General features: G+C 32.1%; 1 protein-coding gene across 6 annotated transcripts in view; it reads right to left on the bottom strand.

The window, feature by feature from the left end:
• The window catches only part of AGL (amylo-alpha-1, 6-glucosidase, 4-alpha-glucanotransferase), a 75,809-nt gene that overhangs the window by 36,000 nt on the left and 26,986 nt on the right, over positions 1-12,823 (bottom strand). For 4 of the 6 annotated variants that reach the window (XM_065887128.1, XM_065887146.1, XM_065887156.1 and 1 more), the window contains 11 exons: positions 11,152-11,275; positions 10,399-10,562; positions 10,000-10,101; positions 9,732-9,887; positions 9,488-9,638; positions 7,110-7,234; positions 6,901-7,013; positions 6,648-6,782; positions 4,093-4,223; positions 1,087-1,223; positions 684-817 (listed from right to left, as the gene is read on the bottom strand). In XM_065887128.1, coding sequence (XP_065743200.1) covers positions 684-817; positions 1,087-1,223; positions 4,093-4,223; positions 6,648-6,782; positions 6,901-7,013; positions 7,110-7,234; positions 9,488-9,638; positions 9,732-9,887; positions 10,000-10,101; positions 10,399-10,562; positions 11,152-11,275 — 1,472 coding nt within the window. The remainder of the gene's footprint in view (positions 1-683; positions 818-1,086; positions 1,224-4,092; positions 4,224-6,647; positions 6,783-6,900; positions 7,014-7,109; positions 7,235-9,487; positions 9,639-9,731; positions 9,888-9,999; positions 10,102-10,398; positions 10,563-11,151; positions 11,276-12,823) is intronic. The other 2 variants (XM_065887137.1, XM_065887164.1) reach the window with 2 other exon arrangements.

Below are 12,823 nucleotides of genomic sequence, written 5' to 3'. Positions count from 1 at the left end.
CCCATTGATTCAAAAATTTTTGGCAGTATTATTTTACTTGGTTTCTTCCCTTCAAAAAGTCTCTCTACACAAATGTGTAACAATGCTAATATCAGTAGAACAAAATTTTCAATTTGGATAAGGTTTCAGAACTGCTTTCATTTCACCCAGTATTCTGTCTAGCTGGCTTTAAAAGGCCTGCTGTAAAACAAATGGTAGGGCTGAAGTTTTGTTCTTTCTGAAATCATGCCCAAATTGATTTGGCAGCTCTTCACTGGTACATTCCGACCTGTGGTTTCATTTTAGGGAAATTCACCAAAAAAGGCAAATTTCCTTTATAATAATAGCAGAATATTTTTTCTGTTAATTAATGAAAAATTAGAAAAAAGAATGCTGTGTGTAGATTTATGAAATTGTATCCCTTAATTTAACAAGTCAAAGAATAAATAGAAACAGATAACATAAAACAATTAAAATTTCCCATCAATACGTTTTTTAGTTTTATAGAACAGATTTTAATAACTGTTTGTTTTTGTGTGCTCCAGATTAAAGGATGTTAATAAATTTACTATCCACTTATCAACTTTTTCAGCTCTATGCGTGTATGACAATTCCTCATGTTTTGGTCTTTTAAGAGTGTTTAAACTGACTGTATGTGGCTTCTACACAAACATGCTTATCTACTCAAGCTTTGCTGGATATACCTTGACATCTGCTTCCATGCTATATCCAGGAGAGTGGTATATGCACCAATTAATATAGCATCAAAGTAACAAGGGATAAGGTAACGTGGGATCTGCTTCAGGTAGAAGAACATAGCCTGCAACCATTTACCAACCTGTTATAAAATAATTTTAAAAGTTAATTTGATGTGCTTATAGGCTAGATGTATTTTAAAAGCTAAATCCAAACATGCAATTCTACTATCTAGCAATCTATTAACCAGATATTCACGTATTAGAACTGAAAGACGATGAAGGGAGGAAAATGTTTCAGTTTAGAAAATAATGTTTCAGGTTAGAAAACAATATAAATATTATATGTAGTATGTTAATATACTTCTTATTGTGCCCTTGTTTTTCTGGACTAGAATATAGCTTTACTTACTTCAGCAATGGTTCCTGACCGTGAAATAAGCCGGTTACTGACATAGTCAATCATCCAGTCTCCAGATCTCAAATTATCACAAAAGGGATGCCCCAAGTCATTCTTTGGTCTTATTTCTGCCAATATGGACATTAATCCTGAAAATTCAGAGAAATATCATGACAATTTAATCACTGGCAAAGGTAGTTTGTTCTCAGAGCCTGGGCTGCTGCTAGTCTCTAGTGATTTGGGGTGAACACATATACAGGTAGACAGAAGGACTGCACAGTCCTTAGTGGCACTTCCCAGGGCTGGAGATAAGTGTAGCAACACTGACTTGAACCAAGATACAAAGGCATACTGAAGGGGACTGCTGTCACAGGAGCTATGCGGAGTTTTCCTAGATTCCTATTTTCTGGGGCTGGTCCTGCTCTTTTGAATTTTAATATCACAATATTCAAAGGCAATTGGCATAGCTTCCCTGCCCTAAGGATCTGGGGGAAGAAAACTGATAAGTCTATATCTTTTCACAGTTGGAAAGTGGTGGATTCCTTAATATTCAGGCAAGATTTAAGAAAATCATAGAACTGGTTTCAGAGACAGCAAGAGCACCTATGGTGGTAATAAATAAAGTCTGTTTTGGAGAGGCTCTTTGAAATATAACAGGAGGTACTTGGAACTAAATGAAGTATCAAAATGAGGTATACAGGCATATCCTCAAGTACTACTCAGATAGAAGTATTAGAATTCCTATGCATATATAGCACATTCTATTATTTCAATGACAGAGCAAGAGTACAACTTTCATTATTTAATAAGGTAGTAATTTCCACCTTAAAAAATTACATTGGCTTCATTGACTTCATTTCAAATAAATTTATTTAGTTAGAATTTAATTAATTTTACTGTGTATATAGCATGTTTTGAGAAATTAAAAAATAAATATATAAATTTAAGATATTCTTTCCTTCAGGAAGCTTATAATCTTCTTTAGGAAACAAAGCTTAAAATATAAAAAAATCTAGAAAACAAGACAGTATAAAATAATGGTCTATATACACCCTAGCATTTTCAGGGAAGGTAAATATTGCTCAGTAAGTGTTAGCTCCACTAACACTAAGTGTTAGCTCCACTGACGGAGCAGTGTTTTAGAAGAGAGGTCTGATGATACCCAATGGGATGGTATGATTTGTGGAAAAGGTATCAAGAGGTTGGAAAACTGGTTAGTTGGTTTTGTAGACAGGACTTAGTCCTAGACAGGATGATAACCGCGGAAATAAAAAGGAAATAGTATACCAAAAGAGAATACAGAAAAAAATCCAGAAGTCATGATTATTGATATGGGGTGAACACATATACAATAATTTTGATTAATTATTTATCAAATGTGAGGATAAAAGGGGCAGGTCCAAAAGTGGATTCCTGGATTCCAACATGACTGAATATGTATTGTTACAAGAAGTAGGGAAGGGGGATTTTGGTTAGAGGAGAGAAAGGTCGGTGAAATGGTTAAGTGTGATTTAATCTGAGGTTGCTATTAACTGCCTGCTGGAAATATCAGGTGGCTGCTGGAAATACTAAATTGCCAGAGGGTAAAGGGATTGGTATAGAGTAAAAAATAAATCAGGGAAGGGCAATTATACTTAGAAAGAATGAGAAAAATCATTTCATGAGAAGGTAAAGAGAAATTAGTAAAAAACCGGACTTAACTTTAAGAAACATAAAGGCCAGAAAAGAAGTTCACACAAGTATGGTCTTTTCAGGCAAACAGAAGGAGTTTAACAGCTCAGAGTGAAAATGGTAGGTATCTGCTTAAGAGTGGTAAGATGTATATTTCTTTATTACTCACAGCACAAAACATTTTTTGTTGAAAATGAGAATATTTTAGAAAAAAACAAAATGTCATAAGCACAAAAAGTCTTACAAATTTTTATTGAGAGCTTCTTATGTGCTTGATTTTGTAGAAGGTATGAAAGCTAAAAACCAAGAATCCCCCAAAAGGCAAACATTGTTCTTTCTCAAGGTACAGTCTACGTAGTGGAGTTTTAAAGCTAATTATCACTGAATACTTACTATGAACTATAAGCATTGTCTAAGTACTTTACATGTATTAATTCATTTAATCCTAACAGTAACCCCTTGTGGTAGATTCTGTTTTTATCTTCATTTTACAGATGAGAAAACTGAGCCACAGAGAGTTTACCATATAGTTATACAGCTAGTCAGTGCAACCCACAAAGTGTGGTTCTAAAGCCTATTTCTTGACCACCATAATAAAGATTCATACAAAAATTATATTTATTATTAAAATAAGGCAGTAAATTCCAAGGGCTAATAAGAGACATAATAGATAAATGCAATGGGTGTCTGAAGGACAAAGAAATTACTGTGAAAGCAATAGTTAAGGAAGGATTTGTGGAAGATGTTAAGAATTGAATTGGCCCTTAAAGATGGGTTAGATGGACAGAGAAATAAGGAGTTGAAAAGGAGGTTTGATAAGTGGGAAACTATATGAACCAGGAATACATGTGTGAGAAACCAAATTTCCTAGATAAAAATCTAAGAAAATATTACCAGCCAAATGAATTAAACTGAGAGTTAAATATTTAGTTCCTGTATCCCACTTTACAACTACTCTAACTGCATAATATTTAACTGAAAGTTCTCTTTGTAGGTTAAAACAAATATGCAACAAAAAAATATTTCCAATTAGACAAAAAAGGAAGATGAATATATTTACAACCTAGTCCCATTTGGAGCCCAAACGAATGATCTCATTTAACCCTCATAAAAGTCTATGAATCAGACAATATTATTCACATTTTATGGAGGCAGAAGTTGGGGCACAGAGAATTTAAGTTACTTGCCAGAGGTCAATGAGTAGGTGGCAGAGCCATAATTTGAACCAAAGCAGTTGAACTCTGAGCCCATACTCTTATTCCTATAAGGAAGACATCATATGACCCTTAAATACAAAAACAAAAACAAAAAACCCCAAAAAGTTTCACTATCCTTATACTTGCTTACCTTGAAGACCTGCATATTTAAGAGATGACCAGTTTGGTATGTTATAACACCCTCCACCATCTTCTTGTTCTTCTGATTCACATCGGTAAAGTACCTGATTTAGCTCAGCCAAAGTTAATTTAGAGGCAATACTAAAAGTTGGAAAATAAAGAAAACTGGTTAAACATACTGAAATTTCACTTGCTCTCAATAAAAATAAAGAAAATCTGAATCATAACAAAAAATGTTTTAGCAATGTATGTTTTAGGAACTCAGCATTATACTATACATTGTACACAATATACATTTATACATAATAATTAGAGGATAAACATGCTAAAAACTCAATTAGAAGTAACATTTCTCCCAAGCCAAAGAAATAATCAAGTGCTAAATTTTATTAATTAGAAGTATACTGGAAAAATCTTTTGGTTGCTATATCCTTTATCTTATAAATTTGTTTTTAATCTTTCTAGTTCAGACTTAGTTTTTCCTCTTCTTTATATTCTCCTATGTGGGGCAATAAGAACTTTTTATGCTAATTATCTTAAACTCAAAATAATTATCAAAGGACCAATAAAAGTATAATCAAAAGTCACAGTTACTGACCTTAGAAATCATGTGTTACTCTACTGCTACATTCCTCTCCTCTTCTCCTTTCAGCTCCTAAGGTTGCATTACCCTTCAGCTTGGTTGTTTAAGAAACCAGATTTTCTTAGATAAAGATGTTTCTTGATAATGAGCAGAAGGAAGTTTTAACTATCATCGCCTTGGTTTCCCTTTGTCCAGTTAGCAGTGAGATTGTGTAAATGACTACACCTGAATGCAACTGAAACCCTACTTTCTTTCCTTGCACTTCTAACTACTCAGTTATATAATTTCATTTTATATAACTGAATACATATCCTCTGAGCTTAGAAAACTGTCAGCTGTGCTTTGTTCCCTCGGTCTTTGTTAGCCTCCCTCCTCCCAGCTGGGACTGACCCTTCCTCGGCAATTTGTGAATCAAGAGTGAGTCAAACCTATCAGTAGCCTCAGTACCAAGTCCATTCTAGTGCAGTATTTTTCAAGATGTAGTCAGTGAACTCCTTGCATAAGAATCACCTGCAAAGCATATTAAAGTGTAGATTTCTTGATCTTGTCCCAAAATAATCTAAGTAGCTCTGATGAGGAATGTGCATTTTATAAACCTTCCATAGAAACACAAAACTGCTTCATCACAGATTTTTCTTTAGAATGTAACTACTAAGTATGATTTGAATTAAGAGTTAATACCCTTATTAATAAAAGCTCTTAAAAAACAACAAAAACAATTGAATGGAACAGAAAAATGAGCTAATATGTAAAATGACATATCACCAAATAAATACAAATGGCTGATGAACAAAAAAATTAGCTTAAAATTTAAAATAAATTGAGATATCATTTTAAAGTATTCTATATTTACCAATTTGACTAATAGCTAACACTTACTGATCACTCACTCTGTGTCAAACACTATTCTGTGAGTCACTATAATTATATCTCTTAGGTAACTTGCCCAAGGTTTTACGTCTTACAGCTAAGAGTCTGAAATTAGACTCAAACCCTAGCAGTCTAGTCGCATCCTCTATGCTGTTAAACATTACAATAATATATACTCAGTATTAGTAAGGATGTGCGATACTAGACTCTTTTACATAGAGCTGAAAATATTAATTAATATAATCTTTCTGGAGCAGATTTGGCAGTATTAAAAGCCTCATATATACAGACAGTCTAACTCAGAAATTCCAACCCTGGAAATTATCCTAGTACTCATGATACCAAACATATATTGAGTATTCGTTATGTGCCATGAATTGTGTTAAGTGCTTTATATGCATTATCCTATTTAATCCTTACAAAATCTAAGAGGTAGGAACTATTATAAGCCCCATTTTCCGGATGAGGAAACTGAGATGAAGAAAGTCTAAATAATTTGTTCAAGATCATACTGACAGTGGTGAAGCTGGAGTTAAACCCAGCCTTAAATTTCAAAACCCATACTCTTTAGTACTATATGGTACCACCTAGCAAGGGCTAATCTGATTAGTAAAGGAATAACTAAGGCTTTATGCAAAGATGAACGTACAAAGACATACATAATAGGGAATAATTGGGAGCAATTCAGCTGTCCAAAAAATGTAGACTGATGAAATAAATTATGGTATAGCCATATATTAGAATAATGCATTGACATTAAATAAATGAAGTGGTAAGAAGTCTGATGTATGCAACTTAGTCTCAAATAGTTCAGAAAAACTGTGTGTATATGTGTACAGAGACGTGTATGTAGATAGATATGTATAGCATATATATGTATACATGTTTATCTATCTATCTATCTGGGAGTGTATGAGTGAGAGCGCATGCTTGCATACACAGGCACAAGCCACAGGACAAAATGTTAACACTAAGTGATGAAAATACTCCTGGTCCTTAGACCACCCTTTAAGCAACAAGGATATACAGGACTCTTAAAACTGCTTAAATCAGGCTTGCGGTAACTTATCAGTTATTAAAGTGCAAATCACCATAAAATAAGGCATACTTACGAAGCAAAAGGAATTTTTAATATAGGATCTGTGTTGTCAACAGCAAGACTCCCAGATTTAAAATGAGGACTGAACTGTGTCAGATGATTTCGAAGAATTCCAACAGCAGCTTGTGCATGTGGATCAAGACTAACTCTGAAAACATTAATTAAAATATGGTTAATTTTTAGGAATAATTTATTCAAAATTAACAGGATATGTAAAACACTTTAAATATAAGTAAAGTTAACAGTTTGAACTCTAATTAACATACCTGAATATAATAACACTTCCAGGAGACAAATTTTCAAACTCTATTTCTTGAATATATTCATTGGGTCCTTTTGTGGTAATTCCAGCTTGTTTAACAATTTTACTTTCATTAAGCTTGAAAAAAATTATATATTATATAAAACTGTTCAATAAATAATTCTAATGTCCTTAAAATGTTAAACACAGTAGTGGGATGAGAGTCCCAAATACCTGAATATGTTCTCTAATTTCTACTGTGATATTTGGCATTCCATTGATTGAATTAGCATCCTTCCTATAAGGTTCCGTATTTCTCTCAACAGTTCTAGCTTCAAGAACTACTTCTTCAATTTTGCCTAGGAATATATAAAAACTTTAGCAAAATTTCATATTAAACCATCTGAAATTAAGAATTGGTAAAGAGGTTTTAAATCACTTAACTTAAAGCTGAATATGAAATATCAGTTAATTTTTAAAAAAAACAGTCTGAAAGTAGATAATTCTACCCAAGATGCAACTTTTACACAATGCTTTAAAAAAAAATCACAACTTAATTAACAAAGCTTTATTTGAAAAGAGATCTCATCAAGTAATAATGGCTTAGCTCTGGGGAACAATATACAACCTTCCTAATACTGAGTGGAGAGAAAGTAGATCACTTGAAAGGCTTACATTTAAAAAATGGAATATTTCAAAGACAGAAAAAATAGGGAAAAATTTAAAACACCCAGATCTCTTTACCTCACTTAAGAAAACATTCCAAATCCAACTGATGTCCCTGTGTACCCTTTCTCCCCCTTCAGAGGCAACCACTACCTGAAGGTTGGGGTTCATTGATCCTGTGAATTTTTGCTACATATGTATGTTTCCCTAAGCAATATATACTATTCTCCATACGTCCAAGTTTATTTAAGTGGATTCAAGTTATATGTACATTTCTGCAACTTCCTTTCTGTTGGACAACACTGTATTTTTTAGGTTTGTTCAGCTAATATAAATTAGCTCTACCTCATTTATTTCAAATGCCAAATAGTATTCCACTGTATGAATATACCAAAATGCATTCATTTTATTAACATTGTTATTATTTTTCTCTACTATAAATAATGTTACAATAAATATTTCTGTGCATATTTCCTAATGGAAATGCAGAAGAGTTTCTCAGATATATACCTGGGAATAGAACTGCTGGACCAAAGGATATATAAAACTGCAACATTATTATTTAAATTATTTAAATAATTTGAACCATTAATCTGACAACGAAAGACTTTTTGATCCAGAAATCTACTTCTGGAAATATATACTAAGAAAATTGTTCAAAAGAAAAAGAATTATTCCTAGTGTATATTCAAATCTTAAAGAACACTGCTGAACATACCCCAAAATATTAAAAATGGAATACTAACATAATAAAATATGAAATATTTAACATAATGAAAATCACAATTTTGTGGACTGATAAAATGGAAAATGTTTTAAGGATGATCACTGACCAAAAAAAAATCCCTGAGAAACTACTGTATACACTGAGTGCAGCCATGTAAAACTATATATGTATATTAGCAACAACCAAATAAGATTACTGAATATAAACATGTGACTAGTCAAAAAAAGTAATAAACTCTGAAACTATTCAAGTTGATAATTTCTAAAAATGGGAGTTATGAATATTTAGCAACTAGCAACCAATATAGAATATGATGATTTTTATGAGAATCTTCATTCACTCAATTAATCAACAGACTTGGGAATCTTCATTCACTCAATTAATCAACAGACTTGGACAGCTGTTGTATGCACAGGAGCATGTTATGCCATAATATATTATATATAATAATAAGGAAGGAAATGGAAATAATAAGGAAGGAAATGAAATACACATGTCTAGAAAAAAATCAAGCAATACTAAGGATATATCTCAAGGATGTATTTTATAACTAAGTGTCAGAGTGATATAGAGAGAATATAATTACTTTATGTTCAGAGGAGAGAGAGTTCACTGAATACTTAGAGAAAGATTCTCAAAGGAGGTGAAACTTTAGTCCTTGAAAGATGTAAAGAATTCATAAATAAGTGTAAGTAAGACTACTTGGGGAACAGTGAAAATATCTATTTGGTTGAAATAGTGGAGTGACACAGGGCCAGGAAGGTAGGTGAGGATGGATTATAAAGAGGCTTAATTATTAAACTATTTTCCATTTTGGTTTATATATGTAAATATGTGTATACACATACATAAAAACACTTGGACACACATATGAATATATGTATATACATATATACAAACACATGAACATACATATATATTTTCCTGGGTATAGAAGAAATACATGTTCATTTTATACAAATTAGCAGATAAGGGAATGTATTAGGATGAAAACAAAATCACTTCACAACTCAAAAATGTTAACCTTTGAGAGTATTTTCAGGTTTTGTTCCATGTAGTAAAAATATAAGCTATCAAAAATTTCTAATGCTTTTTCTCAACTACATCTACACTTGCACTGTGTTACAATATATACGATATGTAACAATTTAATAATATTTATTATTATTATTAACAATTTAACAATATAATCACAATAACACTTTTTAGATCCCATTACCAGGGATGCACATTTGAGGCACTTCCTTGCTGTAAAATGAAGTCTTGGGATTCCTGAAAGCAGTTCTAGACACAGATACAACTGATTGATGGATACTAGGTGAGTGTCTTGTTACTGCCACTATGTCTTCATCAACTTGATCCACATACACCTGAGAAACAAAGAGACAACACATTAGTGCTCAAATTGGGAAGACTCTAAAATTGAACCTTAAGAAAGAAACCTAGAAAATTTAGTTTCTTGCCTGAATAAAACCCTTGGCTCCAAGCTCTTGGTGAAGTTTATTGATGGCACACCTGGCTGCAATGATGCCACTTTGGAAATTAACTTCACCGAAATTGGATGGTGATGCTGTAGGATTCCACTTAGTGTAAAACCGTTCTTCAGAAACTACTGAAATCTGAACAAAATTAAAACTTAGCCATGTGTACGTTTTAATTACAATGAGAACTTTTGGTAAAAATGATTGAAGTTTTTTGCCTTGTAGATTTTAAAAAACAACACAAACAAACCTGATGAGGCACTAATTCGTCATAGCCCTTAGTACTTCCACTAGCACAACATGCCATAGAAACAATCGTGGAACTTGGGAGAGCATCATATGCTGACCTATGCTAGAAAACAATAAAAAAACAAAAACAAACAAAAAAAAACCCAAAGTTTATTTTCTTTCAAATGCAAAGTGCCATCCTATAGCATAATGAAGTAAAAGGATAAGTGCATAAATACATTTGATAAGATACATTCATTTGCTTTAAAACAAATAACAAAACTCTCAAAAACCTTTGTATCACAATCACTAAGGCACTATTTTGAAGTTTTGTGGATACTACTACCACTAAATAGCAGGGAACTAAATATCAAAACATTTAGCAAAATCAGTAAGTACAAGAAACACGTTAGATGCTTACCACAATAGGACACTCATTATCATGGGTAACATCCATAAACAGGGCATGTGCAATAGCTGGCATTAAAGGCCTCAAACAGGGCTGAACGAAGGATCCAACAGGTTCTCCTCCATATCGGTAAACTAGTCTGCCCTCTTCATGACTGTCATATGCACTCATTGCCTCTGCAAGGCATTACAGAATATTTTAACAATCTTCATTATCAATGTCCAAGAAGAGATTAGATTTCGTATCATGACTGATTTTCAAAAAAAGGCCACATAAATATTATAAAAAATAAAACAGCTTTAAACATTTAAACAAATGTCCATTAGTTTAAATGACAAAAAAGTCTTCTCTGTAACTTAACCAGAGAAATGGTTCATTCAGGTAAAAGGGAACATATGTCGTTTATTAGGATGTTGGTTATATAAAATCTATGAAGAAAAATCTAAAGATTATATCACATAGGCAGGTAGGAGATGAAAAACAGATTTGTATATTTTCAACAACCAAAAAAATGGTTTTGTTCATGAATCATCAGTTCATTCCACTGCTCTTTCAAGTTAAAATGAGATATTTTACCCCAAAGTGGAAATTTTTACTGATGAAAACAGACTAAGTTATACTAGGAAATTCTGAGTAGAATATTTAAAAGAACAGTAACTATGTTGAACATTATTAAATGCTGTATATAAAGCTATTAAATGCCTTTTAATCTACTTAAACAAAAACTAAAGCTTTAGATGGGAAAAACACTTTCAATAAGCCTACCTCTTATTAAGGAACTAATGCCCAGTCTAGTAACAAAGATATTGTCCAGGTCTTCACTTCCTGTGAACAGTTCAGCTACTACATATAAATTGGGTTGCAATTTCCTAGCAGCATCCAACATGTACTGCAAAAAGCACAGTTACAAATGTAACAGAAAGAGAAAAGCAAGATGGTGCAGGGGAAGGAGAGGAGGCAAGATTAGGCATGGATTTGACAAAGGAAAATATCATGTAGCAAGACAAAATGGAAATCCAAGAAGAATTTCCAAATAAAGTAATTGTGCATATGTAAGAAAACATAAAACAGACCAATACACACAGGAAACAAGAGAATTTATAAAGACAATATAACAGTTAAAAAGGAAGATTAGATTTTGCAGATATAGGGACACAAGGGGGAGGAAAAAAGAAAGAAGAAAAATGTTAGTGTCACATTAAAAAATGTAAACCATAACACTGCAGTTCTGCTAGGATTTCCCCCCGTTTTATGTTTGTTTTTAATACCTCTAATCAGACCATTAATTTCCAGGCACTTGACTAAGCTATTCATGATAAATTCCCTACTGGTGAATCATTTAGCTATTGCAAAGATTAGGTCTGACCAGACTGAAGCCAGTTTTTCCTACAGATGATAATAAACTTTTTTTTTTTGGCCATGCTTTGCAGCTTGCAGTATCTTAGTTCCCTGACCAGGGACTGAACTGGGGCCATTGCAGTGAAAGCACTGAGTCCTAACTACTGGACCACCAGGGAATTCCCCAAAACTCTTTTTATTTTCTTTTTTCCCCCAAAACTCTTAATCAGAAATCAGATCAGTTCCAAAAAGTTTTTTTTTAACGTAACATTTACACAAAGACTAATAAAATACTTGAAATTCTATCAAGTAAGATCCTAGAGGATTATGTAACTTAAAATTAAGCAAATTAAATTTTAATATTCTAACTTTTGCCATAATGTTATAACAATCTTAAAAGTGTATTTTTTTTGATGTTGCTATAAAGGCACACACAAAAAATCCTCTGCCATTTTTTGAAGCTAAAAAACGTCTACCACCTTAACTAATGCTCATTAAATTCTTCCAAATCAAATCAATTTTTCATCACAGGACTTGAAACATATACATTATAATACTGCTTTAAAAGTATAGAAATAGATGGTTTTCAGATAAGCACACATTTCCAAAGAACACTAACTTGTGACTAGAAAACTATCAAATATCTTATAAACAGAATGAAAATTTGAAGTGTTTACAAAGCTGCAAAATGTAAAAGATAATGCTGTAAGTGTTGGCATTGCTTAAGTTACTGTAAAAAACCCAAAGAGGAATAGAAAACTTTTATGTTTACATTTACATTTTTATAAACAATTAATAAAAATTGAATCAATGAGGCTAAAATAGTTTCAATATGCTGTAATGTTAGGGTTTAAATAATCATTATAATATGAAATAAGCTATTCAACTTCACAGTGGCTACTAATGTATTGAAAGCAACCTAAAAATAACAAGAATAAGACAAATTAATATTTATATATTAAAATATTAATAAGATTAATTCTGTTAAAATATTAATATTAAAATATGAATATTTTAATAATATATATACAGCAATATGGTTGTGTGTGTATTATCAGAGACAATATAATGTACTTCCCTAACTTAAAATAAAAATATT

Source organism: Phocoena phocoena, chromosome 1, assembly GCF_963924675.1.
Source record: "Phocoena phocoena chromosome 1, mPhoPho1.1, whole genome shotgun sequence".
NCBI classification, from domain to species: Eukaryota; Metazoa; Chordata; class Mammalia; order Artiodactyla; family Phocoenidae; genus Phocoena; species Phocoena phocoena.
The sequence above is the reverse complement of the archived record's forward strand: the minus strand, read 5'-3'. Positions and strand labels throughout refer to the sequence as shown.